Genomic DNA, 18,540 nt, shown 5'->3' with positions numbered 1-18,540 from the left:
GTTACTTTTATATTTTTGGCTTTTAGATACTGGATGATGGGGATGCATGACAGTTTGTGTGTGTATGTTGGGGGGCGCAAATTTGAAATCTTGCCTAGGGCGCCAACATTGCCATTGCCTTACAATTTCAATAGGTCCTCACTGACTGTCAGAGCTCGGGCCCTAAATATTGGTAGGACTTGCATAATAGGTGCTTCTACTTCTGAGTACCTTTTGCAGATCTTGCACTTATAATGCATCTATTTTTGTGACTGCATAATGAATACCAGATCTTTGATGCAGGTATTTGAGTCATTTTACATTGTTAAGCATCCGCTCCACAGACACCGACCTCACCCACTATAAATGGACTGGGATGAGTCCAGGAGGTTGCACTTTGATGTCTGCGGTCTGATAGTGTGTTGTCATCTGATGTCGTGCAGTCTGTAATCCAATCAGGGAGGGGGAGAGAGTGTTATCCATGGTAATCCCACATGCAGAGAGAGAGAGAGAGAGAGAGAGAGAGAGAGAGAGAGAGAGAGAGAGAGAGAGAGAGAGAGGCAGAAAGAGAAATCCAGGGTAGCTTGGGTCATTAACAAAGACACAACCAGTTGAAGGGCAGCAGTCTCTGAAGGCGACGCCACTGCTCAGCGTTATTGGTAAGGCAAAAAATACAAACAACGCCCACTGCTGCAGAATGTGTCTTTCTGAGTTGAGCGCTTCCTCTCATGTAATTCTGTCTGTCTCTCTGATCTGATGTCGCCTGACAGCTGCCCGCCCGGGTCCCAAGTTGTCAGGGGATACCTCTCCATGGAGACACAGTCCCAAAGGCAGGGGGGGGCTTCAGGAGAGAGGAGACCCTCACCTTGATGGAGCAATAAGCCAAAGAGAGAGAGGATGAGGAGGTTGTAGCAGCAGCGAGGTCACCTGTGGAGGAGCCAGTGGAGTGGATATCAACAGGAGGAAAGAAGGCGGAGGAGGTGGAGGAAGTGAGAGTTAACTTCTCAGGTAGGAAACATTCACATCGGATCTGAACATTTAAAAAACTGAAGAAACAAATGTCAATACAGATTCAACCTTGTTCCCTGCTCTGGTCAGGTTTTCTGTGATCGACCTGTGTGCCTGCAGGATGGGGTTTGATCTCGAGAGGTTTGTGGGCTATGTGAACGAGGGTCTGCTGTGCTGTGTGTGCCGAGACGTGTTGGAGCGCCCCCTCCAGGCGCCCTGCGAACATGCCTACTGCAGCGCGTGCATCAGCAGCTGGCTGGTCCATCACCACTCCTGTCCTGAGGACAGACAGCCGCTGGATGTGGGGAGTCTCAAACCTCTGTACAGGTCTGTCTCATAGTTCTTCATATGCAATTCCTCACAGGTTCATCTCCTTCTTTTCACTGGCGTCATGAATGCTCCCTTCTCATCTCTCTCCGATTGTATTCCTGTCTTTGTGTGTCTGTTGACAGGTACATGCGTAATGACCTGAACCGTCTGCAGGTCCGTTGTGTGAACGCAGCCCAGGGGTGTGACGTGGTCTGCCCCCTGGAGGGCCTGCACACACACGAGGATGAGTGTGAGTTTGCCTTCGTATCCTGCTCCAACACAGGTAGGACGCCTCACGCTGACTGCAGGGCCGCTCATCTCCTGGCTCCTGTTACACCTTTTATTTGATCCTAGTCGTAAGATTCAATTGCACAAAAGTAATGTGACACCTGAATGTGGGGGGTGAGCAGCAACAGGTGAGGCTTGCTGTCATGGCTACTACACAAACTAGTGCACCGGTGGGACTGGTTCAGGACTCAAAGCTGCACAGCACAGACCTCTCCCTCTCACACACACACACACATACACACACACACACACACACACACACACACACACACACACACACACACACACACACACACACACACACACACACACACACATACTTTAATGAGCGTTTTACAAGTTTGGTGTGTATTCATAGTATAAAGAAGAATGTGCTCACATTGTGACTGTGACCTGTCATTGGCAGGTGGAGAATACATATGTTACCGGTGTGGTAGGTAGAGTGACAGAGTGTGTGCATGCCGTGTGACTTTTTGCTGTGAAATACAACAGACACAACCATATTCAACCTGATATTTAATGTCATTGTCTAAGATGTGGTCATCATGACATTTGCATCAAAAAAGGATGCATTTATAGAATTAGCACATAAATATAAAATAATTACTTGAGGCTGTTACCGTAAGTTCTCTTTTTCATAACTGCGAAGCTTAAAAGCTGGATTTCAGTAAAAATTTCCGGAGCATCCACAGTGAACTTAAAAGTAAATTTTCAAATAGATTTCAATGTCCCTCAAGTAACAAGCAATTTCAGATCCTTGATGTAGATTACTCCAGAAAGAGAGGGCACCGCTTTTTGGCAAAGTTCTGTTCTAACTCTGGGGATCAGCATTAGTACAATATTGTGAGAGGGCAGGGCATGCTGCATTTAGGATTTTACACATATGTGTGTGCAGGTGCATGTGTAAAACTTTGTAAAATTAAGATTAAAAACTACCTTCACATGTAATAATTTTTCCTCAAAAGAATCACAAAAGAGTGAATTATAATGATTCTACAAAATCAGCAGCAAGTTCAACTCACGTGGAGTTTTAAGTTGCATCTTCACATTGGACCTGTGCATCACATCACATCAGTCTTAGAGATTTGGTTGTTTGATTCAAGTCGAGAGACATTTCGACTTGAACGATATTGTGTTGCTGCCCTTTCTAAACCCAGTTTCCTTTTTGTATAACGTTGCATCCGGTCTCACTCCTCTCTCCTCTCAGGTTGTCCAGTGCAGATAGAGAGGCGAGGTTTGGAGGCCCACTTGTCAGAATGTAACTTCTGCAGCAGAGAGTGTCCCAACGGCTGTGGTCACACGCTTCTCTCCAGCGATCAATCACAACACAACTGTGTGGCAGAGCTGCGCACAGAGGTGGAGCTGCTCAGGTGCGTCTCGGTACTGGTCGCACAGAGCTGAAAATGGCTCTACACATCATAACCCTGGTCTTGTTGAATGTTTGCTGAAGGGCGGAGATGCTGTGTAAGTTGGAGGAGGTTCGACGAGAGATGGAGTCTCGCTTGGACTCGCAGAGGAGACACATGGTGCAGAAAGAGTCACAGCTGAAGAACGAGGTGGAGGAGCTCAAGGTAACTCCTCAGCTTTTAAAATGAGAAAAGACGAAGTACATTTACTGGATCAAATGTTTGATGTCATGACATTTACACAGCATTTCAGAGAGATATTTACTTTCCTCACTCTGAGGTTTTACAGTCAAATATGAGAACTATATTCATGCTTCAAAGTGAAAGTTCTTCATAGCTGCATGATGGTGCATCCTGAGTAATCCTCTCTCTCCAGGATCAGTTGTCCCGTGTGATGTGTGACATGCGAGCCCTGTTGGGAGCAGAGCGTCTGAGGCGACAGGAGCAGGCCGAGGCAGATGTGGAGAAGAGAGAGCTGCTGGAGCTCCTGAGAGACCTGCAGCCAATCAAGGGTCAGCATTCCGTCGACCAGAAGGCCAGAGAGCAGCACCAGGGGGCGCTGCCGACACCCGGCTGGGAGCTACACACCGACACGACCAGACACCTGCAGAGGAAGGCGTCTTTGCATTCCTCCAGTCTGTCTCTGCATTCGGGTCAGGCAATGATTGTGTCAGGTCCACCACCAACACCGCAGCTGGGTGAGGGGGGGCGCAAGGTTGGCACCCGGAGTCTGACTCTGGACTGCATCAAGAGGAAGAACCGGGAGGTGACCGTGATCTGAGACTGGACTGATGAGATCTGAGAAGATGAATACTTTTTTGGAAATATTTTTGGCAACAATTTGGAGGCAATTACATGCACTGTACTAAAGAGTATAGGAAGTTATGTAGCCATCTGGTATGATGAGTTTTAGATGTTTATTTTTTTTTTTAATCAAATGCGGGTGTAGATTAGAATTGAAAGACTTTGTTATGCTGTGAACTGAACCACATTGCATTTTAAGGTTATTTCATTTTTATTTTAATGTGAAATTTTATCTTTAAAATCTGTGGATTTCCAATTTATATGAAAAACCAACATTTATTTTGTAGTCATGCTCAGCTCACCCTCATCATATTTGCAAACAGACCATTGTGTAACATCCCTTTTTTTTGTATTCTACAAGTTTCAGCTCAAAAATTGTTACATCAAGTTAGTTTTCTTGATTTTAGAACCAAATTATTCTCATATTTCATCATTGATCCATCTGATATTTTATCCATTAAAAAACTGGCTTCATAAAAAAAATTGTAAACTAAAATGTATTAAAAAAAGATGACTAAAAATAAGAAAATGGTACTTCGAGTTTCAGACTACAGAGGAAAAGTTATACAGAGCAACTCTTGGAGGGCCACTGGCATAGAGTTCATATTCTACTGCAGTTTGTTGTGAAAACCTTCTGTGATAGAACCCCAACACAGAAATATTGTCCTGGATGTTCTGACGTTGCATTTTTAGATTCAAATAATGTTTTAGATCACATAACCTTCTGCAATAGTTGCACATTTAATTAGCACACGGGTAATAACAATGTCAAGCTCATTTAAGATCACCTTTATTCTCTCAATACAACTCATAACAAAACATAAAACATCAACACAGTCTGAACGTCATTGTGACAACATCATCCCACCATGTTTCCATGGAGACAGTATACAACATATCCTGATTGGTCCATTTGTTGCCACGAAAGGCTGCAGTCATTGCCCAGGTGAATTTACCTGGTGAAGGAGCGAACGTGCCTGCCCCTCCCGCCTCCGCTCCCTCCTCCTCCTCCGCCGCTAAACTTGCTCCCCTGAGATCCTCTCCCCCCTCCGCCTCCCCCGCCTCCACCGCCCCCTCCTCCAGCACCACCGCCGCCGCCGCCTCCACCCCCGCTAAGCCACGACAGGCCGGTGCCTCCTCTGCCCCGCGGAGCTCGGTCCCGAGGAGCGAGGCGATACGCACCTGGAAGAAACAGAGAGAACCATATTTTCAGGTCAGTGTTTAGAAATTCCCACAACAAGATCATGATACGTGTGCGCATATCTGCATGACATACTTGCTGGGGGTTGTCTGGACGGCAGTGGTCCACGTGTGAAGTTGCTCTGGCCTCCCCGGGGTTCGCTGTAGGTTCCTCTGTGAGTGATGCCTGGAATTTGGCCGCTCCATGATGACCCTCTGCCTCCTTCTCTTCTAGTGTAGTTCCCTGCCGAACCAAACCGAAATGATTTGTCACCCTCTACTGGCCAAGAAGTGCTTCTTCTAAACTACTATTTTATACTGCTCAGTTTAAATATGTTAAATTCAACATAAAAACCTACAGCCCCTTTGCTACCTTCATCAGTAAATGAGGTCTGGTCATTTTTCATGAAGGTCAACATGTGACCAAAGTGTACAACTTATAGATGGTTGAATCATGATGGAGTGATGACAACATTTATGAAAGCCCTGGTAAAAGCTAGGAAGTGGATCTTGATAATACATTTTTGAGTCAAACTCCATTGTCAAGACTGATACTTATAATTTCATATTACAGAAAAGATTGTGAGTGTCTGTGACTCAGTGTGTGCGTCTTCTGTGTGAACCTACCAGTTAGCAGGACGCCTTTAGGTTGTGGTGGAGTGAAAAAGCGAGCCTGGCTGTGGAAGGTGGCTCTCCCTCTGTTGCCGGTGAACAGTCCTCTGGTGGGGGGTTTGGGTGAACTCTTGGGCAGTCGTTTTTGGGCCAAAAGCCCAAGCGGCGTAATGTCCTTAAACTCTGCTGCCACAAAGTCATCCACGTGCATACTGGGAGGACGGGAAGTGTTCTGTTTGCGCTGGCGGAAGATATCGTGGGGTCGGCAGAGATTTTGACCAAACCCTCCACGACCTCCGCGGCCACGTGGAGCAGCCATGATGTGGGCTCGTTTAGCGGGCTCGCAGTAATCCGATTTACCGCTGCAGAGACAAACATTCAATTACACTTAGTAATTTTAGCGAAGATTATTTGAAAAAGTTTTAGGATAGTAAAAGGAACATGAGCCGAATACTGAACCTGAACCTTGACGTGATGAACGTCTCATGTTTGTGTTTGCCGAGTCTGAAGCCTTTTGTAGTCTTGGTGTGACCAGGGGAGGACGGCTCAGACAGGAAGGAGCGCTCCAGCTCTGCCTTCAGGTCCAGTTCTGGACAACACTCCTGAGCCAGACCCACCAGATCCACCTTCACCTTCCACGCAGAGAGAAGAGAGCGGTAACCGGTAAACACTGTGTCCCAACACTGAAGGTGATCAGCTGACACCATTTTTTTTTTCCAAAATATAAACAACTTCATTAAGTGATTTCACAACTCAATCTTAAGAACAAAAAAAAAAAAAAAAACATAAGGACGCCAGCTATGGTGTGAGGGAAAGAAACTTTTGGGTTGAACCAAACAAGATCCCTTTCTTTCAGGTTGTCACTTTAGAAGTCTGGCAATAATAAATTAATTATCTTTTGAATTTATAAGAGAGGACAACATTTCAAGTTGTCTTGTTTTTGCCGGTGTTGATCTTATTGCGTTTATAAAATATATGCGGTATTTGATTTAGTTTACTTTATTTAGTTTATTTATTTTACTGCCAAAATTCATGTCCTTGTTGTAATGTTGTTTTTCTGTTTAACCATGTTGTTTGTAGCTTTTAAACTATACATTGTTACCATGCTCTTACTTTGAAAAACCTTGCACTAGAAAAGAAAAGATAATGTGCAAAGTGAAAAAATAGTGTTTCTACAGGAAGTAATAACATGTGATTAATAACACACCAAATGAATCAGATATTTTTTTCTGTAATTGTGAAGCCTCTCAAGGTCTCATGAGATCTTTCACATGCACTGTGTGTATACTAACCATGTCAAGGTCTACTTCTATGTCATCAGTGTGGAAGGGAGAGAACCACAGAGCCTTCAGCTGCTCATCCAGAGCTTCTGACAGGATAAACACAGTCCTGCAGATGAAAAGCACACACAGGTTATGATTAGTCAGGCTCTAGTTTCAAAGAAAGCCTTTATTTTAAAAAGCCATGTTAACACCATTTAGTTATGAATATTTAATAAGATTATTCTGTCATTATACATTTCCCTTTAATAGGATTGTACATGCTTTCACTATGGTGGATGACTTTAAGAACAAAGACCTCAAAAACTTGATAACCACACACACAAAAAAAAAACTGAACCTGTGGTTAAATTGGGCCCCGAGTGTCTCGGGAGCCGGCAGAGTGGGCTCAGTGTCAGCAGCTGGAGGTGTGTCGGTGGCCGTCTCCAGTGTCTGCCTCAGAACAATCACATTTTCCAACATGGCCTCCAGTGATTCATCTTCTTTAGAAAGTTTCTACAGACAAACAGACAGTTTAGTGTAATGTTAAGTCCTCACCAACCCTAATTAAAAACCCATAAATGAATCAGTTGTACCGTAATCTGTTTCTCTAAAGTCGGGAGCGGATGTGACTCAGACTCCTCCCACTGCAGCAGAGCTTTCATCTCAGAGCCGGACAGGAAGCGTGGAGGATGGGAGAAGGAGGTCTCTTCACCAGACCCCTGAGCCTCGTCGACACACTGAATTAGAACAGACAGATCCAACAATAAAATCAAACTATCACAGACTGTATGAAAATCTATGAGAGAACAAAGCTCTGGTGTTTTTCCTTATGTAACAACTGCTTATTTAGACATAGAGCCAAGTACTTACCATTGCATCTGTGTTGAGAATCTGTCTGAGGAAGTCCAGCAGAGCTGAGAGCAAATCTGCTGAGTCCTTGTTAAATGCACACACCAGCCTCTTTAAGAGGGAGCACAGAGCTCCATCATGTTTCTTCAGAGCACTGAAAGAAAGATGAAGTGTCACCAACGGCTTGTTTGAGACTTAGAGAAGAATCTAAAAGTAATCACAACAGAAAACAGTGGTTATTTCAAGAAACATGAAGGAAACATTGTCATTTACACTTTGAAGTGGTAAAGTCCATAGTCGTGCTCTGTGAAGAATGTCAAGGTCCTGAGAGAGGTGAGGAGGAGAGGGACGCTGCTCTCTGCATTCCCCAAAACCTCTAACAAGGCGTTGCACACCGATGACATCATCTCTCGCCCCGGAAGTGCATTGGCTAGCTGCTCGACCTCGGATACACAACTTTCACCAGGTGGAGTTATCACCAAAGAAATGTCCTGATGAAGACAGAGATTTTTTAGTATCCGTTTTATTCCTCTCCCTATATGGACATGGGTTGTTTGCCTTCATGTTCACTTCATTACTTACTTGGTCACACAGTGACTGTAATATTGTCCCAACTAGTTCGCTGCACTGCTGCTGTTGTAAGCAGGTGCCGGTGGGAGGAACCAACAGTGGCAGAAGCAAAGGGAACAGATCGGCCATTTGTTCATCTCCAGACACCGACCCGGAAAGGAGGTGTAATGCTGCACTCTTACAAGCTCTCTGTGACACCAGGGCATCCATCAAAGAGAGCAGACGGAGGGCTTGGACCCAGCACACACTTTTCCCCTCCACCCTGCAGATAGCACACATTATTCAGTTAAAACACAATTTAGAGCATAATCACATTTAACTTAGTGTGTGGATATGCTTCACTCACGGCTGCAGCTCCTCCAGCAGCAGCTCCACCAGGGTTTTCATGATGAGTGTCGCAGTGGGTGAGGACAGGTCTGCCAGTTGAACGAACACTCTCCTCAGCATGGCTAGGAGAGGAGGGCATGTAGTTCCACACACACACCTGAGCACCTCAGAAAACACTTTCCACTGCGCCCGTATGTGCATGCTCCACAGCTTCCTTGTGTTTAAGGCTACAGCCACATCTTGGACTGAGATCACCTACGGAAACAGCAGTTTGTCACCACCAACATGCTTATGTACCAAACAGATAAGCAGGCAGAGGGGTAGGACTGAGATGAGGTACCTGAGTGCTCTGCATTGGGAGTGGCAGAGGCAGGAGCTCAGACAGCAGAGTCAGACCAGAGAACAGACCTTCAGGGGCTTTCAGCAGTGAGCCCAACACCTCCTTCAGCATCAGCGACCAAGTGTTACTGGCCAGAGTCTCTTCTGTATGAGTCACCTGCAGCAAACACACACATTGTCTCAGAAAAATGATGCCCAGTGACACTTTCTGAGTTGTTTTGCTTGGTTACGCAAAAAGCCTCGTCCTCCCTCAGTCACACACCTCCTCATTGACACCCTGTGTGAACGTGAGCAGCACATCCACAATTAAAGCCTGCACTCTGGTCTCCTCCCCGTCCAGACGTCCAGACGCAGGGATGGAGCAAACAATCATGTGGAGCGTCACCAGCACACTGGCAACACGAGTGTCCCTGAACTGAAAAGCTCCCCGGCGGAGGAGCTCTGTCAACATGGTGCGCAACAACCTGAGTGTGCTGATGCATATACTGAGGATCATGCAGCGTTGCGGCGTGGGGCCCATTTGTCCGTGTACACGCCATGGCTGCAGCAACACGCTGCACAGCTTCTGCAGGATACGCACACACGTATCCAGACCCTCGCCTGAGAACAGCTGAACCCCTGCGAGACTCCACTTGAGATCCCTCTGCTGACCTGCAGAAAGGAGGCGACATTGTGAGAAAAGTACACGATAGAGAAGACTAGAAGTGTATTTACAGTGCAAACCTTTTTTCTGATTCAATGAACAGCTTGACAAATAAAACCATGCTTTGTGTCTTTACCTTCGACGGAAGGAGGGGGGCTGGCAATGTGACCGAGAACCCTGAGCGCAGTGACAAGACCAGCTCCGTCAGCCGTCAACACATTTTCCACATTCTGAATCGAAGAGAAAATATATCTTTAAAGATCACCGCAATCCCTATTTGCATATAGCCTTGACTCAAACATGCTAAAGAACAGGTATATGCTGGAGCCGTTCAGACTTGTCAGTGAAGTGCTGCATTCCAGGGCAATGTATATAACTGATGATTTTGAAGTTCACAAGCAAGCTGTGTTGAGGACACACTTTTTATTGTGAGTCTTCTCGCTTTGTTAACAGTTTTGTTGTTTATAAAGTTTGCATTCTTATTTAGGTTACGCGGATATGAGCCAACCTGCCAGCTGACCTGTTTTTTTTAACGTGGCTACAAAAATGCTCAATTTTCCTCTGATGATAATATTGAAGGAGCTCTATAAATTTCAGCTGAATAATGATTTTGCTTAGAGAGGTCACTCCCTGGTGGTTCTGGTTATGTGAGAGGCTTTGATTCCTTCAAAGAAAGAATTCAATGTTGTATACAAATCTCTGGCAGCCACCGGAATGCTGAAAACTGAGATTTATCACTCAGGAAGTATTAGGATGGTCTTCAGGGAATATAAGAGGCTGAGAGTGAAAACATAGTGAAAGCAGGATGTTAACTGAGGGAGATCTGTACCTGTTTAATGTACTCTAGGAGCGTGGGAATGCTGCCGATCTCAAAGCGAAGTTTTTCGAGAGGCTCCAACCATTTACTGAGCTCTGAAGAATAAAAGAAAGACACAGTCACACCAAAACCTTCATATGCGACATCATAACTAGGTCTACATTAACGATAGCTACCTTGTAACTTGGCATTGGTGTCATCAGCCTTGGCTAAGGCGAGCAGTGGAGAAGCAAACTGTTCCATCATCCTCAGTTCATTAGAGCTCTGCACCACAAGTAACACCAGCATACAGGCATAATTATATGTCACTGCTTTGCGGGCCTTCGCTTCACTAAAAGAGAACAAGACAAAAACAGTGGAAACATAATCAATCACCAGTGCAAAGTGATGACGAGGAATAAAAGGCGAAGAAGATAAGAGCTGTACCCCTGTCCATCTTTGCTGTGGTGCTGGAGCAGGGTCACCAGACAGGAGAGGTTGTTGTCCAGGCTACAAACGTGGGCCACAGCACTTCGACCAGTCTGAGTGAAGGTCATCAGGTAGAGCGCATGCAGCAACCCCAGTACCTCTGCATTGTCACCTTCCTCCAGTCCAGCTCCTCCCTCTCCTCCTGTGGCCACATGGCTCATGAGCTCCGACACACCCTGCAGAGCATGCAGCGCTTGCATTAACCACACGCCAAAGCCCTCTTCCCCGAACCCGGGCCCGGTCAGAGCTCCCTCTCCACCGGTCAAAGTACTCTCCTCGCTCTCGCCGTCCGACATTGAAGCCAGAAGACGCAGCAGCAGGTTGGTGGGGCTGGGCTGGGCGAGGAGGAAGAGCAGACCTGGCTGGGTGAGCGACAGGAAGCGCAGGATTTCTCGGACTGCTTGGGTGACACCTACATGCCCAGCCGCAGCAGCTGCCGACAACACCACTGTCGTGCTCTCCAAGAAATGGCATGCGTGCATATACCTGTGACAAAAGGAAGAGCAATATTATAAATCTAATCAGTCACAACATTCTGACTATGTTGTCCGAGTTTCTGCATTGTGTAGGGTTTAGGGTCAGCAGGTAAATATCTACCTATACAGTGCTGGATATGGATCGTCTCTCTCCTGTGGTCCCGTTATTCTTGCAGAAGTCGGGAAAGCTTTCCCAGGCGGCTGCACCATGCAGTAAGGGGCCGTCTCTAGCAGGTGATGCAACTCTTCCAGAACCCCTGCCAATCTATCGAGCTCTGCTTCACACACAGGGGGGTAGGCTAGCGATGGTTCCTCCTCCATGGGGCTGTCGGCCTCCTCCATGTCCTCCTGTGGATGATAGCTGCGATAAATACAGAAAAATATGTACTCTGGCATTTCAAGAATACCTGTGTGTGCGTCTGTGTACCTGCTGTGTTTCACTCCATGCTGCTGCTGTATTCTGTAGGTCGACCAGTACCTCGTACATGTGACTCTTCTGTAATATGGCGTTGCCAGCAGTTATGACCCTCACGGTTTCTTCACGTAGGAACAGCTGAACTAAATGCTGAAAAGGACAAAGATCAATCTTTATACTGTTTCTTCTACTAGTCAGTGTTTCTACACAGGTTTTTTTTCTGCAATTGTCAAGGGTGGGCTGTGAGGTGGACTAGCTTCTAGGTAAATGACAGAAGCCATTAAATATGTGCTGCATTAAAAAAGTTAGAAAATTGAAGATCAAGAATTTTCATTGGATTTTGTTCTCTAGCTCTAAGGAAATCCAATTGGAGTCCAATGTTAAATAATGAAGTGGAAAACCTGAATATATTGTGTACTGTAAACAGTGAAACAATTTGGAAGTTTCTGTACTTGTTCCTCATTGCTTACCTGATATCCACTCTTCTCTGACTCGCCTGTGTGTAGGAAAGCTTCCACACCAGCAGGAGCGCTAGTCAGAGCATCGAGAGCTCTAAGGATACAGAGCTTCAGAGTGGAAGATAAGTGGTCTGCGTGGAGCAGCTCCAGTAAAACACCTAGGGCCCCTTCACGCAGCAACGCTGTGAGGCCCTGTGGGCACTCAGTCAGGTGGGATGCTAGCTTGGCACCAGCTTTCAACTGTCTGAGGTTCAGTGCAATTGGCTGTGTGAGAGCAACCTCCATACTCAGAGCTTGGAGAGCCCACTTGGCTAAGATTCCAACTGGATCCTTTACCTCGCTGTCTTCCTTTTTAATTAAATAGGCCAACCCTTTGCTCAGTTGTCCAGTTGCCTCTTCCAGAGCAGTGACCCAGCGAGCATCTCTGTCGTCACCAATGCTACCCAGCAGCTCCTTTAGTTGGGCAACAGCGTCAGCTTCTTCTCCAGGTTCTTTTGCATCACCAGCCTCCCTGGGCTCCTCGACAATGGCTTTCTCAAACTGGGTATCAAAACGAGTCTTGTAAGGGGGGGTGAAGTAGAGCAGGGGCCTGAGTTCTCGCTCATATGGGTCATACTGGACCGGTGGGACAGAAGCCAGGTCCTCAGTAGTGTAGTCCATGTCAAAGGTGGGCAACTTGAAGCTACTATTATCCAAGTCGTCTTCATCACTGGAAATCTGCTCATAACCATCATCTCCTGGTAGGATTGGAGAGATAGAAGAGCAGGACAATTTGACAAAGTTAATTTGAAGCAAAGAAATTCCCATAAGGCTTTAATTACTATTTGAGTCATAGAAATGTGCATGAGAATGCATGAGGAGGCCAGTGACTTCTACATATTTTCTTGCTTGTTCATAGATATATCCCCACACCATATCTACTCAGACACGGCAGCATCACTCCAAACATGCAGGGTTAGTTTGACATGCAGGATGAGACGACAGCACAATCTCAGCCAAGGCTGTGAGGATGTGTGAGGTACAACTGCAAACCACAGCTTATGAATCTCGATCATAAGCCTTCAGAGTAGGCCGGCCGAGGACTACTTGATAGTTTGAAGCATCCAGCAGTTGTAGATGATGGCAGCATGACAGAGCACACACTCTTGGACTGTCAATCAGCCACAAATGGACCCTTCTCCCGTGGCCCCCTGGGAAGTGTGGTGAGTTTGTGGTACCAAGGGGTCCAGGGGCCAAGAGTCCATTTGGGATTGTAGCCTATCCTACTGTCACATAAGCACTCCCCTACCTTCCTCCATTTCCTCTTCCTCGTCCTCACCCTCATCTTCCTCCTCCTCTTCTTCCTCCTCCTCCAGAGCGCTTCCCTCTGTACGGGCATCCTCTTCCTCCTCTGGCTCCTCCTCTTCATCGCCCTCCTCTGGCTCAGCATCTGAATACGTCTCATCAGCAGGCAGGGATCTCTCAGGTGAAACGGCCTCTAGGTAGTCGTCTCGACCCTCGCGCGGCTCATCTTTGACCACGCCCACTGTAGATGTCCCAGCAAAGATGCACAGTTTAAACAACATACCCACAAACTGCATTTATTCTCAAAAAAATATTGTCAATTTGTGCACAAGAGTTCTGGAATCATCATGGTGTTTTAACCCTTTTAAAATATAATGCTTATAATTTACGATTTTCCAACCGTTTTGTTATTTTCCCACCTGGCAGGGAGCCACTGGTTTTCAATAATCCATTACACTAAGAAAATCAGCATGTAGAGACTTGCTGGGAACAAGCATCCCATCGCAGAGAACATTTTGTGCTACTGACAAACGCAAGAGCACATCTGCAAAGTTTACACATAGAAAACCCAATTTCAACCACATTACCATACCGTAATAATCTTGCTAACACAGATGTAGTTCAACATTATGCTAGCTGTCATGAATTCCTACATATAGCAACACCCAATAGATATTCTCTGTCCTATTGTTGTGAATTAACTGAAACGATGGGAATCCTTGACAATAAATAAAATAACAAACAATTGGGGCTCACCCGTCACTTGGACCTGCTCCTCATCATCATCATCTGGTGGTGGAGGTCCAGGTGGAGTACGAGGCCCTCTGGGTGCTGGTCTGGGTGGGCTGCCATTGTATTGGTCGTCTTTTTCCCACTCTTAAAAACAAAAACAACAGATTAACGATGCGATGAACAAATCAAGAAGTGATAAACTACTCATTGGATATTTAGGTGAGAGTATTGGGTAGATTCAGCTGGATTTATCCACCTTGTTTAACGATCCTCTTTGGCCCGGTTGGCTGTTGAGGGGGTGGGGGTGGTGGAGGAGGGGGCGAGGCTTGGTCATGTCCGTGAGAGCGCTCAGCTGTACCGTACACGGCCACAGTCAGACTGGTGTACCAGCCACGCAGCACCAGGCCGTCTGTGTTCACCTGGACGGACAAACCCATTGAGACATTCACAAATCTAAAGGGAGCAAAAAAAAAAAACACTGAACCAAATTTAACATGGACGATCATTTACCTTCCCACTGGGTCTGAACACAATGGACTTGTTCTCATCATACTCCAGACTGTTGGGGGGTAAAGTGAGAAAGAGAAGATTAAAACAAACTTTTCTTGAAACTGCTGGCTTTAGTTATTAACAGTTCAATTCTAGATTATCCTTCTTTCTAAACATGGTTCACTTCTGTGTATTTAAGTTTCAAAAACATTGTCATTGTGCCACAAATCTTCCCCTTCACTCATTTCCTATCAGCTCTCTATTTACGTGGCGATTAGGACCCACAAAATGGTTTTATTTCAACCAAGCACATATATTTAGCAACCTTGCCTCTTCAGATCTCTGTAAATTGATCTGTGATATGAGCAGGCAGATTCTGTCTCCAGTTGAACTGAAATCAACCTTATACATAATTGAGAGAGAATCACATCCCATAGCAATCAAATGTAATGCAGCTATTAACAACAACAACATGGCATTAAAAATGTATCTTGCTTAAAAACAAAACACATTAGGATTATCACCAGATCACCACACCAGCCTACCAAACTGATTCTTGGGCTAAGAAATATTTGTCAAATAGTTCAGTCATACATGTTGTAGATATTTAAATATTAATGACAAAAGGTTCAAAAATATCTCTCCAACATTTCTCATGGAAATAAACAAGGTTCCAGTAAAATTTTTCTCTTACGCAACGGACACTTCTAAATAAAGGTTTATCCTTTGGTGTCACTAAGCACACCTCTTTTATTATGGAGGTGAGAATAAAAATGCTTGGCTGTATTTCAGTGGGACCTCTAAGTCTTTGTGTCACTTGTAGTTACTGTGGGTGGGGTTGAGTTTCTGGAGAGACCAGTTAGCCAGCATGGGAACAAAGAGAACTGATTATGGGTGGGTGCAGCCCGGCCTCTGAGAACCAGGTTCAGATGCTACCGGGACTGGCTTTACAGGTGAGACAGACTCAATCACTATCAGGACCGGGCCAGGAAATGCAGAGATGGAAACTGAGGAGGGGCTAGGAGGGAAAAAGAAACAGAACGTGAAGAGTGAAGAGTGAAGATCATTCTAACCTGCCCAGTCTGTTGAAGGCTGGGTGGCTGGGTTTTGCCACATTATTGAAGAACAGCTCCAACTGGAAGGCGTGAGGAGACGTCTCCCTGGAAACATAGAACCACATGTTTCATTCACAAGACAGTAATGAGTTATTCATGAATATAGGGGTGGGCAATAAAATAACATACATTACGTGGATCCTTTATGGGTAAACCTCAAATCTATTATAAGTCAATGCAACACATCTACTAGGAATTCTAAACATTTTAAAGAGCATAATATCCCAATTTAATTTACATTTTCAGAATGTGTGTTCAGTAATTTACATGGATTTATTGTTGAGGTTGGTTGTGCTATACTGGATGACATGTATTATGACCTGACTTGACATGTTGCTATTGTTTTTGTCTTCTCTGGTTTACCAAGTGTGAACCAAGGGTATATCAAATGTATAGTGTGTAACATGCATTTTTTTATCCGTTAGACACTTTCCATACTGTTTATGCTTTAACATAGCAAAGCTTATAAAAAATCTATTCCCAAACTATAAGGACATCATTATATATATATATAAGTTTAATAATGTATGTCCATGTTGATCACCTTTTTTATCAACTACTCTACTTCAGTTTGAGCACTGTTAAGCACCGAGACCATTCATCCAGTTAAATAACTTTGAACATTTACCCAACAGGCTTAGTGAGAATCAGGACCTGCTCAACAATAGAGAGCAGGTGTCAAACTCACTAATGTGTTTTTTTTAATGCAGTGGATCTTTCCATTTCCTACAGGAACACATATATCTCAGGTATCTGTAGCAAACAAACTTCTCTGGAAGCTATCATACGCAATGAGGTTCAGGGTTTCAAGCCAACAGAGATGCTCCGATCCAGCCTTTTCTCAACCAAAGCAGTTCTATGTTATCTGTCGATGCCAAGGATGGCTTAAGTTCCAACACTCTTATTTCCCCAAATTTTAAATCTTAACACCAGAAAGGAAACACGAGGGCAGAAAATGATGTAGTATTAAACCCAAGTTAGCAGTTTTGGAAACTACGTCTAAAGAGTATTAAGTGTCCTATTCTTGAGGTAAATAATATATTCATATATATATATAAACTATATTTAGTGTAGACTGTCAAGTATCTGATAAATTTAGGGTCTTGTTAGTATACAATGCTTGGATTAATTATTCTAAAAATCTTTGACCTAATATAATTCAATATTTCCAAAAGAATGACCATGAAGTGGAACCTACTCCCCCAAAACAAAACCTGACCACTGCAGACAGCCATGATGGTCGATTGTATTATTTTCACATGGATGAACCCAATGGGATGTCAGCTGAATGTTTGTGTTAGTGTGTGTGTGTGTGTGTGTGTGTCTCTTACCCAAAAGCTCTGCTGTCAGGTAAGTTACTGTGAGCTTTGATTCCTGGAGGAATGACCCGCACCTCTGTGACGAACACCCCGCAAGGAAACCGCACCACATCCACGTTGGTTAGCTGAGTTGACACGATCACAAATGAACACACGCACACAGTTAATACAGAGCAGATGAGTGACCTGTGCTGCTTCATCTGAGATAAACATGGCCAGGCTGAGACTTAACAGTTAGCATTAGCCACCTGGCTAGCAACACAACAAACTACGACAGGATGCCCAGGAAGGCAGCTGCAGTTACAAGACTGTGTGAATAAAACCACATTTCAAGCTCGTAATGCCATGCATCTGAATGTGCACGTGTGAAGTGTGGGGTTCAATAAAAGCTGTTAACTGCATCGTTAACGTGCGCTTCTGTTAGCCAGGCTAACATCGTTAGCTTGGAAGTTAGGCATCACTGTCCCTAACTCCAGAATAAACCAGATATAGATTTTGAATACGGGCAGCTCTGTAGGGAATCGAACGGCGGTGCGTGCAGGCTTCAGGACAGTTACCTCTGCATTCTGGTGTTTAAACGTATCTAGAAACAGAAGCTCCGTGGCGATATCCCCCGCCATTGCTTCTTCTGATGTCGGTCGAGCCAGGGGGTAAACTTCCGGGTTGGAAGAACACTTCCGGAGCAAATTCAGCTCCAGGAAGGGAAACAAACAACAACATGCATGATATATTTAAACACCTCCCTCCCCCATAGTAAACACATAGCTTTGAATTCCATAAGTGTAAAATATATGTAATTGCATAATCATCATAATTATTATTATTGTAATAATAATAATACAACTAATCATTTCAATAATAATAACTTGAAGGGAAAGCACCAGCTAAGTTTTCAGAGTAATGATAATCAAATCTGAAAATATATCAAAGTCAACTCTATGGTCGTATCTGCTGGGATTGAAATATCATTTCTCTCTCCGAAGCTGAAGTAGACAGAACATATAAATGGGCAACATATTAAGTTCTCAAAGCCTAGTACATAGTTCAACAAAGTTCAGTCAAAAGGCACACAGTGGATAGTATGAGAGTAGTGCAAACCCTCGAGATAAATCCTATATTATCTAATAATTTGATAATGTCAAGTTTCTCTCCGTTCAACGAGGTTGAAAACACAGCTGATCATTTATAAAGGGACTTATGGTACAATACAATGTTGTGTTTGATTATAATTATTTCTATTCTTCTGTTGTCGTGGTTATTTAGTGCAATAGTTTAATCCAGTGTGAGAAGAGGTGTATATTTAATGGTGTCATTATATAATGAGATGATATAATAACAGTGTATCATTTGGTTAACTAATTCAAAATTTAAAACACCCCTTTCCTTACTTGA

At 44.6% G+C, this 18,540-nt stretch overlaps 2 protein-coding genes across 5 annotated transcripts; one reads left to right on the top strand and one right to left on the bottom strand.

Moving 5' to 3' along the window:
* The first annotated feature begins 533 nt into the window (after positions 1-533).
* On the top strand, positions 534-4,281 carry rnf41l (ring finger protein 41, like). Its single transcript, XM_062399518.1, has 7 exons — positions 534-638; positions 750-987; positions 1,108-1,314; positions 1,440-1,579; positions 2,792-2,954; positions 3,035-3,155; positions 3,367-4,281. The coding sequence occupies exons 3-7, from the start codon at positions 1,109-1,111 to the stop codon at positions 3,769-3,771; spliced, it is 1,035 nt and encodes a 344-aa protein (XP_062255502.1). The 5' UTR covers positions 534-638; positions 750-987; position 1,108; the 3' UTR covers positions 3,772-4,281.
* Positions 4,282-4,567: 286 nt separating this feature from the next.
* virma (vir like m6A methyltransferase associated) lies at positions 4,568-17,810 on the bottom strand. 4 transcript variants are annotated; one of them, XM_062399221.1, is made up of 28 exons: positions 17,706-17,810; positions 17,161-17,273; positions 15,788-15,874; positions 14,736-14,784; positions 14,482-14,644; positions 14,250-14,369; positions 13,498-13,734; positions 12,222-12,946; positions 11,764-11,901; positions 11,458-11,684; positions 10,819-11,346; positions 10,569-10,723; positions 10,405-10,487; positions 9,712-9,805; positions 9,195-9,583; positions 8,934-9,089; positions 8,613-8,848; positions 8,279-8,528; positions 7,970-8,187; positions 7,718-7,850; positions 7,441-7,584; positions 7,206-7,360; positions 6,878-6,974; positions 6,051-6,217; positions 5,601-5,947; positions 5,071-5,217; positions 4,902-4,976; positions 4,568-4,871 (listed from the first exon to the last, which is right to left on the bottom strand). In XM_062399221.1, exons 1-28 carry the CDS (start codon positions 17,766-17,768, stop codon positions 4,747-4,749), a joined length of 5,421 nt encoding a protein of 1,806 aa, XP_062255205.1. In that variant the 5' UTR covers positions 17,769-17,810; the 3' UTR covers positions 4,568-4,746. The 4 variants fall into 4 exon arrangements, with proteins under 4 accessions (XP_062255205.1, XP_062255202.1, XP_062255203.1 ...); XM_062399218.1 differs by having other exon boundaries at positions 4,568-4,976; positions 6,045-6,217; XM_062399219.1 differs by having other exon boundaries at positions 4,568-4,976; positions 6,045-6,217; positions 13,528-13,734.
* Positions 17,811-18,540: the final 730 nt, after the last annotated feature.

This window comes from Platichthys flesus, chromosome 11 (assembly GCF_949316205.1).
Source record: "Platichthys flesus chromosome 11, fPlaFle2.1, whole genome shotgun sequence".
Lineage (NCBI taxonomy): Eukaryota > Metazoa > Chordata > Actinopteri > Pleuronectiformes > Pleuronectidae > Platichthys > Platichthys flesus.
The sequence above is the reverse complement of the archived record's forward strand: the minus strand, read 5'-3'. Positions and strand labels throughout refer to the sequence as shown.